Source organism: Neodiprion lecontei, chromosome 4 (genome assembly GCF_021901455.1).
Source record: "Neodiprion lecontei isolate iyNeoLeco1 chromosome 4, iyNeoLeco1.1, whole genome shotgun sequence".
NCBI classification, from domain to species: Eukaryota; Metazoa; Arthropoda; class Insecta; order Hymenoptera; family Diprionidae; genus Neodiprion; species Neodiprion lecontei.
The window spans coordinates 2,502,891-2,520,672 of NC_060263.1; the positions used below are offsets into that span (position 1 = coordinate 2,502,891).

Consider the following 17,782-nt stretch of genomic DNA (forward strand, 5'->3'; position numbering starts at 1 on the left):
AAAGACTAATGTGCGGTACATTAATAGGTAAAACTAACTCCGGAAAATCTTTCACCGTCGAGATAATATAAACTTCTTTTAACCCGCATTTTTTTCTTCTTCTTCCATACAGAGGATTATTGTGAAAGGATGGGAAGCCATGCATAATTAAAAAAAAAAAAAAACGCACTTGAAATATACGACTAAATAAATCCATGCATCACTCAGTTTTAAGTTTATTTTATTGCAATTTGCACATATTAATTACTTATTCATGAACAATTTGTATCAATTGTATATAATAATAATTTTCATGCAACGCGTAGGTAAAAATATATAGCGTTGACCTTTATTAATTTTATTCCATACTGCATCACGTTCGAGTCACAATCGAATTATTGTTAAGCTATGTACGAGCATAATGTATATTTACTCATACAGACAAGCCAATAACTTTTGATTTTTCCCCTCTTTTTTTTTTCTCAATTGTAATCGCGTACTTTAGAAGTAGCAGTGTAGCTCTCTGTAGCATAGATACCCAAAGAGATGGTAGAAACCTATCAATAATTGTTTATCGCTATCTTCCAGCAGCTGCAATCTCATATTACACACGTATTTCAGTCTTACATTAACACTGTTGCTTAAACCGAATTAATCTGAAATTAGCGTAATCAATAACGCGTTAAACGCGCCCAAGCATTATATACAGTATGGATACATGAAACAAGATCTGTCCAGCACCTCATCGATACCATAGTTAACTTTACACGTTTTAGATTCGGTGGGGTTTTCTTTTTTTTTTTTCTATTAAATCTAAATAATCCCAATACAAACTTACTTCCTACCTTCCATTTCAATCGAATAATTCGATGCAGTGGACTCTCGATAACTCCCAATCGTCAGACTAATGGGAAAATACTTGAAAATTACATGCTGTCATCAGAGAAAAGAACAGGAGAGAAAAGCCAAGCCTGCATGCTCATTGGACATTGGAAAGTGTTACTGATGAGATATTCATAAATTCTTGTCAAGAATATAGTAGGAGTGAAATTATCGAAAGTCTACTGTAATAGAAAATCTCTTGTATTAACAAATATTGCTAGTAATACTGTCTAATCTGATGAAGCTAATAATTAATTAATGTAATATGAACCGATATGAATAGATCACAAATATTGTTTTTTTTTCTACCTTTTAAATATATGTATTTGGTTAATAACGCTCCGGTGAAGAACCGACCAAGTTGGTAAACTTATATCTATATGATATTCATGATAATTGTGTTCGTTTTGACTATACAGTCGCTGATTAAACTGAGCTGGATTATTTTAATCTATTTCTAAAACGAAAAGAATAAGAACGTGATCGTGATCGTTTCGATAATTGAGCAGACAGTTAAAATGATACGTTATATGTATCATATTCACATAAAAGAAACCAAGTTTCGCCTTTAAACTACAGTTGGGACTCTGCCTAAGGTAAGTGAGAACAATAAGCTGAAATTTTCTAATTCACCATTCCAAGAAATACAGAGAAATCTTTTCATTAGTCCCGTCTGATTACACAATATTACAAAAGTAATACAATAAATTGTGATATTTACCTAACGTGATAATTACAACCAGAGGTTTTTATTTATTATCACACTAGACTCGGCACTTAACAAAGTACCAGATAGCCGGAATGACGTTAATTAACATTCGTCGTGGCTCGCAGCCATTGTAAGGTTCTCCGAAACTAGATTTTATCTACAAGCCTAAACTAATTGTTCAAATGCAGTATTATATGTACATAGTATATCTATGCACAGAGTAATCTAATGAAATATCCAAGTACCGTAAACAAAAAATATTTTGGAAAATATTTCAACAAGCCCATTTTCATGCTCTTGATTGAAGTGAGGATAGATTGAGAAGCATATAGGAGTAATGGTTGCAATTCCACAGAATATCTTTGTATTTACAACCGTTACCATCTATACATAGATGTAATAATATAAAACTTTGGACTTGTTCCTTATTCTACAACATTCAGACTTATACTTTCATGTGAACTGTAAGTATTCCGCATTTCATTTTATAGCATCACAGATATGATTCGTATCTTTCATTAAAAAATTACCGAAATTTTTTATTTATCTACTTACGTACAAATTATTTGCAATACGTTTACCCGCGATGAGAAATACACGCTCTTTGCACGATATCTATGCCACAAAAATACACTTCCTACAGTGTATTATATATCAAAATTGATAATAATTTCAAGAATGGATAGCGTGTTCTCAGCCATTTTTGACTAGATTATAGTACTGAACTGTAGTCGATATCTAATTCAGAGTTGACGTCATCATTCGACGGTTCCTGAACAATGACCAAAGGCAGATTAAGTGCAAGAGAAGAGGAGGGAGGCTCACCTGGAAGTGAGTCGGTTGGAGCTGTTGCTGGCGAAGGTACATCTAGCACATCTTCGCACGCCTCCTCATTCAACGTCTGCAGGGCTCCGCAGATCATTTGTTCCTCAAGGGTTACCTGACACACAACACGCGCACACGTAACGCACATGCTTTACAATATAACGAACTCATTGCGAGTGAATATGCAAGCCGCGGTGTATAATTCATTATTTTCTTTTCTTCTCGGATTTATTAAAACATCTGTAAAACTTTATGAATTTCAAAAATAAAATTTTCATCAACTGTACATTTAACTTTCATAAGAAAGCAACACCTTACCTGATACTAAATCCAATGTGAAAGCGTGTCAATATTTTCTATACATTAGTCCACAGTAATTTAAATTTGGCAACATGCTTTATTCGCAGTCAATTCTCACCTGTTTTTCCATTACAGATTGCTTGCTCGGATCTCGTCTAGAAGAGCCATCGGTTCGTGATGTAGACTTATCTTTTTCCACAACAACAGGTCGCGATGAAACATTTTGCGGCGTTGGTTCTATTACATAAATGTGTTCTCAGTTGAAAAAAAATTATCTTTACTGAATGATAATGGGAATTGAAACCGCTATTCGAATTGCCTGCAAAGTGTAATAGATAAAAAAAAAAAAAAAACCTGTTATTAAGTTCGTTCGTTGTATTAACCTTTGCGTGTAATTTGCTCTGATCCTACGGTAAATCGAACGCTGCGAGGACCTTCTTCATGAGTTGTAAAAGATGAAAGTTCCGCTTCCCTAAGAGACGCAATAACGATACGGAAAAGTTCCCAATCTCCGAATCCCATTTTAAGTACCTAAAATTACCGAAAGCAGTATTAAATTGAAATATTTTCGATTAGAAGAGAAGCACAAGACGGTTCGAATTCAGTTGAGTAATCTTACTTTTTTCAGCTCTTGTAGATCACAGTGAAGTAGTACTCGACCACTTATATTATTTTCCCTGATGACATTTTTGTAACGGGCTGCTTGGGCTGGACTTAGTTCTTCTACTTTGCCAAGGAGATCGCAAACTCCATTAACCGAGAGACTCGATAATTTCATTTCCAAAATGTCTGGCTGTGAGAGTAACAAATATTACAAGACTACTATAATCTCCCTATTTCAAGACGACCTCCCACAGTTTATGAAAGATTTTTCAATAATTTACGCACCGGAAGACTAGTGATTGCAGATATTGGCCTAGGCGCAGGTTCCATAGGTGGCAAATGTACCCATGGTGGAGGCTGCCAATCCATTGCCGATTGTGCAACCCAGCCTGGCTGTAACGGACGTTGTTCATTGTTTCCTCTGGATGATCTGTGTTGGCGATTAGTTAACACGCTTTTACTGGGTGGCCAGTGTTCCTGATGATTGACGTGATTGTTCCACGGCGCGGCTGGTTTGTACATACCAGAAGTCATACTCTCCTCGTCGATTACCTGCTGCTCTTCTTTAATCTTTTTCTTTATATATGGATCGAGATTTATCGTAAACGGAAGGAATATTTTCATATCTGATATCAAAAGACTAGATCGATGAAAAGTAAGAAATACATCGAGTTTTCGCTCGTCTCTATCCATCTCCAATAGGGGTTGAACGTCTTTTAGTACCGGTATCTGAGGTCGCACTCTACAAAAAGTATCGATATAATGAAATTTGAATAATATACGCAAATCAGGGTGGTCATGGGTAAAATTTTTAACTGCCCGAAATCACAACGTTTTTTAGAAACCCAGCTTTTATGACCAATCCGCAAATAAATAAAATAAAGGAATCGTTGGAACAATTGACTTACTTATCGTACAGAGCTTTGAGGGATGTGGAATCGTCAAGCGTTTCTTCATAGAGATCATAATGTAGGATCATCCAAGAAGTTCTAAAAGGCCACTGTTCTGTGATGTTGATCCAACTGGCCAGATGATACCAATTAAAATCTATTTGGAATGCTTTCAGCAGTCTTCCTGCAATAATAAAGTAGTGCTCGTACCCTCAAATCTCTGACCAATCGCTGAACATTTACGAATCATGATAAATGCTAGAGCTCCTACCTGTAACGTATACTACGTTCATAAGTCGTCTCATACTACGAGGATTTACATCACTAAAGTAATCATCGGTGAGCAACATTTTATTCAAATCATGAGCGCCGCCCAGTCTATTCAAGTTGCTGCCAATACTGCTAGCTACAGATTCGCTCAGCCTGAGTTTCCTGCTGTTCTTTCTGCTCGGAGGTTTCAATTTTTCTGTGCTATTCATAACGCCCGATTCGGTGCTGAGTCTCCTGTTTGAGACCGAGTGATGAATGGCGCTTGTTGTTGCATAGTTAATACTGTCCTCTGCTTCTGTCCAAGCACTCTTTTTGTGATACTGGGCCGTCTGTTGGGCCACTTTCAGCTTTCGTAAGCCACTATTTTGAAGGTAAAACGGTAGGTGAACCATGTTGCGAAGGTAGTCGTGACCGCCAATATTGGATTCTGTAAATAGTCTCCTGCTATTCACTTCCACCGCCTATGGAAAAATTTAGTTAACGCAGACTGCAGTTAGTGATCGAAAAATGAGATTATCTTGCCAAAAGTTGACCGTAAGTTCATCCATACAGAGCAGGGATATGCGTGCATATTACACAGAGTTACAGTATCAAACGACAAATGGGAGATCCCACGCCGGAATACCACTAGATCCGCTCAACCATTGGGGAATTTTTTTTTTGGCAAAAACAGAAATTTCAACTAAAAATTATGGGCTGGTATTTGTCTCGTGGTGTTCAGGTGCGCTACGTTCCCTGCGTTACGATGAAGAGGTACAGTGTAATCACAACGCCGATGTAAATGATAATGAAAACAATGTCAAGAGGTACATTAAACATATGTAAACACCACATCGATACACAAGACTTTTAAATACGACATAACTAACTAACCTTGTCACGAGCCACCTGGCCCATGCAAAACAGACAATTATCAATTAGTGAGCATCAATAATTATCTTATTTGATATAACTCGACTAAAATCTTATGTACTTTGAGGGGATACCACTATTTTTTTTTTTTTTTTCATTCTTGTAACAGGCTTGCATTACGTACGAATAAAGCAAAGATTCAATAGGATATGGGAACAGGCTGACTTTGCTCAAGATGCACGTTTTCATTAAGAGAAAGTAATCACCAACACAGAGAAACTGATTGTTCGATAATTTCATGACAGTGCAAAATAATTTTCCGATTATTAATCGACTTGAAGTGATCGATCGAATTCAAATATTGTGACTTCAGTGAAGAAAATCCTGTTACCTTGGCAATGACGTGAGGATCAATAGCTAAGATGACGATAAACGGGCAGTGATTGTCGCTGAATAACGCTTGAATAGCATCGAGGACTAGGAGTACTTTGTCTTGTTCGCAACTGTCCAACCCATCGACAACAACCACTAGCCGACTCTGTTGTGAAGTAAATCTATCCAAACATTTCACCTGTGATAAATATCATTATGCTGTAATTATACCGTCTTCACGTTGCATTTTGAATTAACAATATCAGCAGATTAATGGCGACTAACCATTTCAGTCATTAAATTGACCTCCGACCGTAAAGTCTGTATAAATCCTTCGCTTTTCAACGTTTCCAGCTTTGAAATACTCCGTTGTAAATGCCTTCTTTGAGAAAATACCAAGGCGTGCAGCATCCTGCTCCATGTATACAAGTTGGCTATAATGCCAACGGAAAGCAGCAGCCCAACTGTTAACAGAATCGCATGAGCGGTTACTTGTTCGATAACATGGCTGAAACAGTAAGAACAATATGGCTAAATTGATTGATTGAATCGAACGAAAATCAAATGTTTATTCTATGAATAACGAATACCAACTCAGAATTCTTGAACTCGATAAGGTAGACGGTAAGTATCGAGACTCCGACCAGAAGCGAGCCGAAGCAAATTTCGAATATCACAATATAGGGCAAGCAACAAACGTGTCTCCATTTCCAGGACGATGTCGATTTTGCCATTTTTGGTCTGAATGCTCTATAAAGTCTGGTAACTAGCGACCCGTAATCATTTTCGATCGAGTCATACAAGGATCCGACCATTTGTACAACCGCATTTTCACCCGCCGAAGTTGTGCCAACGCGAGTTTGATCGGTGAAGTAAAATTTGGTAGGCTGAGCACTGGGAGAATCGCCAACTTGAGCACCGGGTGGATGGCAAAACATAACTTGAAGCAGTAGCTTCAAGTTGTTCAATTTTCTGGTGAGAGCTACGTTGAAATTGTACGGCCAGTACCAGTCGTATCTGTTTTTTTTTTTTTTTCGAAAACAAAAAATTCCTATTGTTAACTTAGGTCCAGAATATTTACAATTCAAATATACGCAAACATTTTCTAACGATTTGTGAAAAATTAACCTACCTTTGATTGGCGTACCAAACAAGAAGCAGGAACACGTAGAGTACAACGATAAAAGTAACGCCAATGGCAAGTCCAATGATCCAGGATTGAAGGGAAAGGCCCAGTATCACTCCGATTAGTAAAGATACGTGAACAACGACAAGGAACAGTAATGACGAAAACTGGAATACTGGATCCATCCATTGTCGTGCAAAATTTTTCATCTCCTCTGTAAAGGCAGTTAATTATTATAATATCTCCGGATATTCTAAAGCGACGGGTTTCGAATTTTACCAAGTACTGGACGATAACAAACCTCTAAGCTTGTTGAGTAAAAATGATTTCCCAGAGCCCCATTTTGCATAGAGACCGACAGTAATCGGTGTGGAGAGTGAAGGTTCACTGAGAATGTCGGCTAACGCGCTACTGTACAGATCATATCCAAGCATATTTTCATTGTCCTCATTAGTGTTCAATCGTCCTATTAAAAAGAATCGATGGTTTATAGCACATACAAGCACATTTACGGTGGCATTAAAGTGTCATCACAACGATTGATATACGAACTAGCACCAAATATTTGTCCCAGTATCGTCTTCGGATGATTGATATCTATATTGTAGGGTGTCTCTCCCTGTCGATTTGGCCGGTAGAGTAGCTGGCTATTCTTAGGATTCCGTAATAATATTTCAACGATAGCTTTCGACCTGGCCCGCATGGCGATGTGAAGCACGGTATCACCCTTTTTGTCGGCCGCCGAAACCTTTGCTTTCTTGTCGAGTAGAAGTTGAACAATTTCGGCGTTACGCGACCTCACAGCACGAAGTAGCGGAGTGTCGCCATCCTTCGTTGGAATCTCCAGATCAGGATTGGCTGTCAACAACAACTTGACCATCGCGACATTTCCCTTTTCAACCGCGATGTAAATCGCCGTTTTTTTATCCTGGTTTAAAAGAAGCATTTAAACAAATATTACACCAACCCCGAAGAATCTCCTCCTCTCACTCGAAATACAAAAACTCCTCGTGATATGGATTTTTGATGTACACACAACGACTGTTTACCTTTCCAGCTATATCAACGTCGGCGTATTTCTTTATAAGAGTTTCAACCACACCCCTGTGACCTCCCTTAACAGCGTGAATTAAATTGGTGTCACCGGCTCTGTCTTGTATGTTGATATACGCCCCGGCGATTACAAGAGCATTGGCTATTTCATGATGTCCCTCTCTGCATGCAATAGCCAGAGCTGTGCACCCGTCTTTGTCCAACGCGTTGACGTTCGGTTTATACTCCAAAAGTAGCATGACAACGTCGACGTGATTTCCCAAAGTAGCGACTAGCAAAGCTGTCCACGAATACTAGAACACGATCGATTCACCCTTAGCAATACGCATCGCACGATATACTAGATTTTTACATCGATACAACATTCGATTTCTACGGCTCACCATGCCAGCAGTGTCAACGTTTGCTCCGGCCTTCAATAACGCGTCAACAATCTCTATGTTCCCCTTACGACATGACCAAACCAAGGCCGATGTCCCATACTGAAAATCCGCATTCGAGAAACAATAATTTGTAATTGACATTGTATTTTTGTTTTAACGTGGTGTCCAGTATTAAATCCGTAACAAATTCAAAGATATTTCCAGGTTATTTAAGGACATTCGGTAAAAATAAAAATACACGAAAGTAGAGGGAATCCACTTTTTGAAAACAGTTACTCGGTGAACATAAATTAATACATCATTCGCATACATCAAACCTTAAAAATAAAATATTTCCAGGACTTTTTAAGAACAAGCAAAATTCAAGGATATTTCCAGGACCACTGGACACCATGTTGAACTACACAGTACAGATTGTTCCGACTGTAAACGTACCTTGTCACCGACGTTGACTTTAGCACCATGGGCTATCAAGTCTTTGAGAATGTCTGCGTATCCTCGACCCGCAGCCCACAACAAAGAGGATATGTGATAATTGCCGTGAGCATTGACGTCTGCTCCTCGAGATAACAGCAGTGATACCGTTTCGGATCTGCCTTTGTACGTAGCCCACATGAGTGCTGACCATCCTCCCTGTACCCAGTGAATAAGAATTAGCAACAGAGTCAGACAATTCGTTTGCAAAATTATCCGATGGTATGTTACGCAAGTTTCTCACCATGTCACGATGCTCCAATTGGGCACCATGTTCAAGCAGCTCGAGGCATACATCTGTGTATCCTTCTTTGGCTGCGCACAATAACGCTGTCCAATCGTCCTACATGAATCGAGAGAGAGAGAGAGTTAAGAAATATTGAAACTGCAAGTTGTGGGTGTATAATTTGAGAAAAATTCATTGTCAAGCAACAGCCTAGAATGGCTTAATGAACAGAGAACTGTCAAGCAATAAATTTTTCCGACTATAGTATGTTGTTTTTATAGTATACCCCGTCTTCGACATTGACGTCCGCTCCATGGTTGATCAATTCCCGAACAAAGTGTATTTTTCCTTTAGATGCGGCATAAATAAGTGCCGTACTTCCATTCTGAAACAATTTTTATTTCAAGTTTTGTTTTTGGTTTTTCTTCTTTTCTTCTCCTATTTAAACAATAAGGAATAACGAAACACTCGTTAAAGACAGCAATTGCAAAGATGAACAAGTCGACGAAATGTAGAGCCACTCACTTCGTCGCGATCGTCAACCTGGACCCGCTTGTTCTCAAGAAAGTTTTGCAAGCCCAAGAGATTGTCGTCAGTAATGAAATTGACGATGGATCGGTAACAGAGCGAAACCATCGAGTCCGAACGGTGAAGCGTCTGAAAATAATAAACCCATGATGAACTCTTCCATCTTCTTACCCTGATGACATCGACCAAAATAAAAAGAAAAAAAAACCACAGGAAAAACAAAAAGGCTGACAGCGAAGCTGATAAAGATTCGTCACTAAAATTCACCCTGTTAAACAAAAATAAGAAAGAGAAAAATTTGCGAATACATTCATTCGTTTATTTATACGGCGTGAAGTTCTCGCTAAACTCGAATAAGCCAATATTACGTCAATGATTATTTCGACAAACGCAGAAAAAAATGCAAAGAAAAACAATTACAGTGGTTATTTCAAGAGAAAAAAAAAACAACAAATTAATAAGCAACACTTTGCATAAAAATACAGCAGTATTTACCTGAAAAATAGAAAATATCAACTGCGAGCAACGATCGTTCAATGATTCTATAATAGCATGGTACAAGTTATGATTATCATTATTACCTACCATCGTATAATTTGAAAATGAAAAACAAAAAAAAAAAAAAAAAGAGAGAACTGACACCGATATTCAAATCCAAAAATTTTTTTTTTTCTTTCTAGCAAATTTTTCTCGCTAATACCTATATGGATATGATTCTTACATATCATCAAAAATGAACGGCTGGGCCGTTCTAAATGGCTAAAATAATGTAAATCACATTAGTAGCCACGTATAGACGTCTCGTGTGTGCACATGTCGACAAGTTTCACACGCAAGTCTAAAATTTGGCTCTCGCGACGAATTTCAAATATGTACATACAAAATCATAAAGTATAGACTGGTATAATTTGAGTATACAATGTTGGATTCACGTCGGTTTACACAATAAATCAAGCATATAGCGAAGAAAATAATCTAAACATCTTCCAATTCCACAACTTTCTCACTCAAGAACCGGAAGTCATACATTTTTCGAGGTTGAACTAGGCTATGTCTCGATCGTTAATAGCATACTTACGAAATAACTATATATATATATATATATATATATATATATTTTAAACTTTACCTCGCCGAGACACGAAAACTGATCAAATTTTACGCGAGGTAAAACATTTACCACTGTTTGAAAAACCGAAACATATATCATCGATTCAAAGTTTAAGCCACTTGTAGTTTAATAGTAATTAAATTTTATTCACTATGATTGAAAAAAAAAAAAATAAAAAAATAACCACCTGTATACATGATACATTGAATAACCAGAACTTCAAGCTAAAATGTCATATGAAACCCGAACCTCATGTACCGCATAATAACATTTGTCTTATGCCTATGATAAGATAACATTTGTTTTATGCCCAAGATAATATAACATTATACTATTGTCACTAAAATTCTGTAAAAAAATTTTTTATTATACACAGACGAGCAGGAAGATGAGCCTTTATCGGCTTTATCGGCTGTCTTTTCGACAGTTATGGGCAATGGGAAATAGACGCGAGCGTTTGACCAACATTACGTACAACGTTAGGCGCGCTTAGGCTGTAATTTGAAGCCATGGTGTTCAACCAAGCGATGACGGGTAGCCGCATCTTGAAATCCGAGAAATACGGGAACTAGCAAACACGAACAGAGCTCACGTGGCTGTTGCACCGCAGACGAAACGGCACTGAATATCCCACCAAAACGGCATGCTGCCGCGGAAGAAACGACGCGGTCGAACCGGCTCGAAATTATCGCCCCTGGCCGATTCGGTCCCATCGTCACATAAATTGTTTTTTTTTTTTTTTCTTTTTTTTTTCCCCCAGTGGATCCTAAAATCGGTGATACTAGAATGATGTACAAGGCGAATCACTCAAATTTCACTGAATTCTTCGGTGTAGTTGTGAAATGTTTCCACTACGGTTTTACCAAAATTACACTCGGAAAATTCACTATTGTATCACCAAAATATCACTAATTTAATCCATTGGCGATTTACAAATTATAAGTTCAATACTCACGAATTTGACTAACAGATAGGGTTTTTATGGGTCTCGCAAGGACGGTCAAATCGCAGATCGATCTCTCCGATTTTATTTCTGTCGTAATATGTTACAGTAAAGTAAAAACTAAGCGACAAGTATTTTTTATATTTTCGTCTGTCATAAAACAGTTTAAGGAGTTGAAACCACCTTCCAAAATAAGGCAAGGATTTGGGAGTTTTTTCTTTTTTTAACGAGAAAATTACATTTTTCCATTTCTCGTTATGAGAAAACTTTTCCAGGTGCATTTGTTGAAAAATATTGTCTTCCCGCGGGTGAAACTGGGACATGTCTTACTTTGGAGGATGGTTTCAACCCCCTGAAAGTGTTTGATGGCAGATAAAAAAAAAAAAAAAAAATACGTAGCGCTTAGTGTTTAGTCTACTACAACATATCACAAAAGAAATCGAATCGTCGATATCGACCTGGGATACCTTCCTTGTCAGATATATTGAAGGGGATCTCTTCCCAAGTACTAGGCTAACGACATTTTACTCTTCAAAGTGATATCGAAGTGTAACTTAGGTTAACAATCATTGGAGAACGGAACCCGCCAGGGGCATTTCAGACAGGCTTAAGGCCGAGGGTCAAAGTTCCGAATGGCCAAAACTCACAATCAGACAGATTTTTCATTACCCTGAATGGCCGATATTCCGAACAAGAAACGGTTAGTAACGTTCGACGTATTGGTCTCTCGGAATTTTGACCCGTACCCCAAGCTAAGATTACTCCAAGCGCACGTGAATGTGGAGTAAGTGTAAACCTACGTCCCCATAGACAGAGAACCGGTGAAATTCGTCCATCGAGCTGAATGAAATATACCACCTAGTATAATCAGCGCTGCAGATGCTCTTCTTGACCCGATTGGACGTTGCGTCGTCCATATGACGTATTGCTGTGTATGCAGTAACGATATTATGCAATCCAATTGAAAAACTGTTAGTTCCGCAATAACGTGCAGCAAAAAATGTATAAAACGTGTGTTAGTCCAGTTTTTCACACGGCTCATTATCATTGGACCAGATGCTGCTTTTCTTTTTTTGTTTTTTTTTTTTTTTTCTTTGTCAAAACCAACCGTGAGTTTTCACCAAAAGTGAATTGCAAGCAATTCACGTTACAAGTTTCGTCACGTTAAACTGAAAATTGGTTTTGGTTTTGGTTTTTGCAGCATTGGATATGAAAAATGTGGATGACGGTACTTCAAACTGTTAACTCTGCATAGCGTTAGCTATCAAATGGCACTGTTACGTCACTCAACCTACCTGACCTCGGCTAATTGTAAGACCAAGGTAGGATGTAACATTGAATCGATAAAGACATAATGCTAGCTGGTTGCGATATTGAACAGAGTCAACGGCAAGCGCGAAAAGGTAGAACCAGCAGCGGGATAAAAAGCTGTCCAATCGATGACGATGACGATGATGACTGACCGTGTGCGAGTGTCTCCGGATGCCAAAGCTGAACTTCCGACCAGTTCCATCGGCAGCTGGTGCGGTGAACGTCAAGGTAGGCACGTGGAAGTGAGATAGATGAGAAGCGAATGTGTGATGGTGTTGATTACCGCCGGCGAGGTTGCTCGCCGACCATCCTTGATGTTCCGGCAAATGTAGATGAAGAAAAGAGTGACGTTTTCTCCTCACGTTCGTAGCTACGGAACCTTGATTATTCAGGATTCCCTCTCGGTCACTCAGCTTCGTCGTACCATCCACGACATTCGAGGAATGACGTCTAGCCAGCCCTTCGGTACCAACACCACCGACACCATCTCCAACGTAACGAATCATGGTGTCGGAATTTGAGGTCGGAAAGCTGGGCTGAGCTTTCAGTGTGTTCAATGCAACGACGCTGGAGCAAAATCCCGGAGAACTACTTTTCTCTCTGACTTTGGACTCGGCCGCAACTTCCGGAGTCGAGTCTTCATTTTCCCCCGGTTTTGACGACTGATGATCGTCGACAAGCGGATCTTCGAGGCTCTCTGACATATCTCCGATATTCCTAGCGGTCAGATCGCCTTTTGATTCTTCGACAATCCTCGCTCATACACCAGCACAACAGTAGCTGAAACCGCAGCCATTGTGTAAAAAACGTATAACTTCGGCACGACTCAATTCCTACATCGTTTCTCTTGAAATTCACGCGTTTGCAATCATCGCTAATGAATAGAGCAAATCCGTGGCCCGTATACCTCATCCAACCGATGATTAGAGCAAAATTTAATGCAACAGGTTGGCGAAGCAGCGCTAATTTAGTATCAGCGCAAACGGTCACTTTAATGATGAAACTTTTTATTTTTATAATTGTATATTTTTATAGTTTGCCGACAAAATGAGAAAAAAATAAATAAATAAATAAAAAAAACTAATAGACACAGAAACTACGATTGTGTCTCATCAGCTGATCACTACGATGATGTTTAGATACATACTGTGACAGATTTACAGTAAGAGACGTATAGATGTAACGCAACGTAGTTATTGTTACTGAAAAAATCCAATATGCTTCCGCTACGTTGCTGAAAAGATGAGGAAAAAAAAAAAATTGAAAGTAGAAAATTACGGTGAATAAAAGTAAAGTCTTCCGCGGACAAATCAGATAACTGCAAAAAGCTCGAGTGGTGTTTCAATCCTGAAATAATGATATCACATACAAATAAGTCGCACCGACTATGCCAAGAATCTTTGGCTCGATATTGCCAAAATTCGTGAGAAAAATCTGGGATCATCGTTATTTAAAAAAAAAAATTGTGGCAACATAGAAGGTGCCTTGTATACGTTGTTAAATATACGATAATTACGGCGATGTTTTGGGTAGATTAAACGATAGAATTTCTGCAAAATTACATAGTTATAATTTAACAAGAGAAAATAATGCAACAGTGGCATCAAAAATAACCATTACTGTTTTAGCGAAATTTTTTAGTATAGTGAATAATTCATACCACTGAATTATTACTGATTACTGTGTTACTTATATCCTGTTTAATACCACGTGAAAATCCCAACTAGTCTTCTTATATCGGTTATAAATCGTTGTTATCATTGGTCCAATTTATTCTACATAGCTATTGGCCACTCTACCATTGGCGGTATAATAAAAGTTTATTATGATAATATATCAATCGATATCAATTTGACGAAACGAGTTCTGTTTCAAAATCATCGTCTTCTCTTCCCTCCTACAGAATGCTTTCTTTCGATTCTGTCATTATTCGATATCAACGTTCGCAAAAAAAAAAAAAAAAATAAAAAATAAAAAATAAAATTTGCCACGTTTCGCACTACTTTCGTAAACAGTATAAAAATCGTGATATTGTACTTTTGATAATGATAAAGAGTAATTAAAAATACCGATTTTAATAATCTATAATAACTAATTTTAAAAAACAATCGAGCAATTATTTGACAAATTATTCAACGGAGTTTGTCGTAATAAATTAAAAACAAAAAAATATATCAATCCACATATAGACTTTTGTTCATTCTCTCTCCATCTATTCATCGTGTTAATCGGGACTAAATGAGAATCATCTGCTTACCGGCTATAAAACGACGAAAAATCCACAAATTTATTCAACGAAATTTCTTAAAATCACTTTAGAACAAATTGTTCAGCCGTAGGCAATCAGCGGAGCACAATTAAAATAATACTTACGCGAGCAAGAGTAAGTATCGTAATACCGGCTATCGTTAATATCGCTTTATATATAACGCCCAGATCAAGCAACAGTCCCGAGAAATGTATAATAATATTCGATTGTAGATTGTGCCGATGGCGTTGTAGAAAATCATTAACTGCGGATATGAAACACTTGATGATTTTTATCAGTGGGGGAAAAAAAAACGTCACACTTTTTTCCATATACCGTCGGTTTGGCCCGGTTCATACAACGCAGCAAAAAATTCGTGGTAGCATTATGTGCCAGCGAATTAGACATCATCGTACTTTAACCCTTTGAGTCATGGTGGTAGTAAATATTCTTACCGCTCATTTTGCATCCATTTTTTGTATATTTAAAGAATTTTCCAACATAATTATTTGCAATTTTTTTTACTATTTCTGATAGTATAATAATAGGTTTTCAATACTCGAGAGTAATTGTTGCGATATCATGTAAATTATTATTGTTAGAAACAAACTGGTTGAAAAAAATCGTGAAAATTGAAGGAATAATTCATTTCCGGGGTAAGTTACGGCTCTACACGTAACACGTGTTGCACATAAGTTACAAGTTTTTGGGGTTACTGATTACGAATTTGAAATCAGATTTAAAAAATTCAAGATGGCGGAAGAAAATTTCAAATTCCGAATCCAATCAGCGACCCTGCACAGAGTTTTTTTTTAACCGTATTCGATCTAATTTGAAATTTCCATCCGCCATATTGGACCCACCTTCTAAAAATTTCAAAAATTTGATTTCAGATTCGTCACCGGTGACCCCAAACATCATGAAATACTATCTTGTTACAAAAGTTGATTAGGTACAATAACGTGTAACTCAAAGGGTTACTAAAAATCCTCCAATAACGTAAAATAAAATATATGTTCAGTACCGAAAGACAAACTCCAAACGACTATCGACGCGTTATACGGTAATGCACAATAATTGAGATCAATGAGTACGACGAACGAACAACGAGCAGCACGTACGTATACAGAACAATATAATACGTGTGTTATAAGTTTTACAAAGTGTCGCGTGCCTGCACGCGGAAGAAGAACGCGGTATTCACAGCCGCCGGTTCGATCTGGAACATGTTTAATGGTCGTGAATGACGCTATTGTCAAACACCGAAGGTAATTTTATCATTTCGTGAAATCGTGCAAAATATTTTTATTCGTCGTACGATACGTGCTGGCAATAACTTTGTCTATGTAAATTAAATTAACATTCTACGCGCGTTGACAACCTGACGATTAATTCTTTTTTTTTTTTTTTATTTCAGTATTGCGACGATATCGTTGCGATAAGATAATAATGCAATAAATAAATAAACAAATCAAAACATAAAACAATTAAAAATGACAAGAGATTTAAAGATTTTGTGTGGGAAATTCAGAAACTCGTTGACAAAGCGTAATTAGCTTGATAAAATGATTTCGATCATTCTGACGCACTCGACAACGCTCATACATGTATATACTATAACTTTTATCGCTCTTACAATTAGTGGCGTGCAGATGATGGATAAAACAGAAAGACACGCAGAAAAAAATAAATAAACGTATGTACGGAACAGTCTGTTTTGTATAATGCGAAACTATTTCCGCATGTGCTAAAGCAGCAGCACAGCAGCAGATGTCAGACATTTGAAACCTCATTGCCATCGACTTGACTGTACCATGTATATCAACTTTTGTCAGCCTAGTTATTTTAAGTATATATCAAGCACGCGTCTTATAATTGCTGTAAAAAAACATACATGACAAAAATAAATAAAAACGGGTGCCACTGTAGTGATTTCTGTGACTGAAAGGGTTATTGAACATCATCACAGCGTCGGGAATTGGACAGAGTTTACGATAAAATTTAAATCGCATTGAAACGAAGTTCAACCGATATTCATATATACATATATACGTATATATGTATATATAATAATACATGCAGCGTCGGAGAACTGGATTGCATTAAAATTCGGTCGATGACCAGTCTCGAGAAAGAGAGATAGAAAGAGAGGTTCGGATCATTTAATTCGTGCAACTGCTCGGCCTCTTGCGTTTTGTCAGTGTTGCAATATCGCGCGAGCGGTCAAGACCAAGTGAGATTATTAATATGCGGTTATTCGCTGTCTTTAGTTATGCGTCTAACAATAAACATTGATTATACTCGATTCGAGTGACCGCGTGGTGCGGTAAAGAAAAGTGAGTAAAACTGTGAAAAGTAAATGGTAATTCGGCTGCAAATAGGCAAATATTAACGTATAGCGAATAACGGATGCGAGGAGAATTATCGTTAACACCGAAGAATTGAAATGCTTGATGAAAAAAAGTATCCTCGTTTTAACGCGATTTTAGCAATTACGTTTAACATATCAGCGTTCATTACCTTCGATATCGGAGTTAACCTGAGCATCCTGTTCATCTCACAAATAAAAAATTCTATCGTATATTTGTAAGGTGTGAAAAAATTTGACGCTTAAACAACGTGTTACGACGAATTTAAACAACATTAAAAACGCGAGGCGAACGTATAAGTTGGGAGAGAAAACTGCGAGAACAGCGG

General features: G+C 37.6%; 1 protein-coding gene across 16 annotated transcripts in view; it reads right to left on the bottom strand.

Moving 5' to 3' along the window:
• Nucleotides 1-17,782, bottom strand: part of LOC107222766 (kinase D-interacting substrate of 220 kDa) — a 44,415-nt gene that overhangs the window by 9,983 nt on the left and 16,650 nt on the right. For 7 of the 16 annotated variants that reach the window (XR_006904175.1, XM_046739003.1, XM_046739004.1 and 4 more), the window contains 21 exons: nucleotides 12,990-13,617; nucleotides 9,470-9,601; nucleotides 9,231-9,329; nucleotides 8,963-9,061; nucleotides 8,680-8,877; nucleotides 8,245-8,343; nucleotides 7,858-8,154; nucleotides 7,361-7,736; nucleotides 7,110-7,274; nucleotides 6,815-7,022; nucleotides 6,277-6,699; nucleotides 5,968-6,190; nucleotides 5,702-5,881; nucleotides 4,460-4,919; nucleotides 4,207-4,372; nucleotides 3,584-4,040; nucleotides 3,315-3,488; nucleotides 3,079-3,226; nucleotides 2,814-2,932; nucleotides 2,714-2,719; nucleotides 2,396-2,510 (listed from right to left, as the gene is read on the bottom strand). Coding sequence is in view for 15 of the 16 variants with exons in the window: in XM_046739003.1 (XP_046594959.1) it covers nucleotides 2,396-2,510; nucleotides 2,714-2,719; nucleotides 2,814-2,932; nucleotides 3,079-3,226; nucleotides 3,315-3,488; nucleotides 3,584-4,040; nucleotides 4,207-4,372; nucleotides 4,460-4,919; nucleotides 5,702-5,881; nucleotides 5,968-6,190; nucleotides 6,277-6,699; nucleotides 6,815-7,022; nucleotides 7,110-7,274; nucleotides 7,361-7,736; nucleotides 7,858-8,154; nucleotides 8,245-8,343; nucleotides 8,680-8,877; nucleotides 8,963-9,061; nucleotides 9,231-9,329; nucleotides 9,470-9,601; nucleotides 12,990-13,541 (4,696 nt within the window). In the remaining variant the exon portion in view is untranslated. Of the gene's footprint in view, nucleotides 1-2,395; nucleotides 2,511-2,713; nucleotides 2,720-2,813; nucleotides 2,933-3,078; nucleotides 3,227-3,314; nucleotides 3,489-3,583; nucleotides 4,041-4,206; nucleotides 4,373-4,459; nucleotides 4,920-5,701; nucleotides 5,882-5,967; nucleotides 6,191-6,276; nucleotides 6,700-6,814; nucleotides 7,023-7,109; nucleotides 7,275-7,360; nucleotides 7,737-7,857; nucleotides 8,155-8,244; nucleotides 8,344-8,679; nucleotides 8,878-8,962; nucleotides 9,062-9,230; nucleotides 9,330-9,469; nucleotides 9,602-12,989; nucleotides 13,618-17,605; nucleotides 17,768-17,782 lie in introns of those variants that run through there. The other 9 variants (XM_046739015.1, XM_046739014.1, XM_046739010.1 and 6 more) reach the window with 4 other exon arrangements.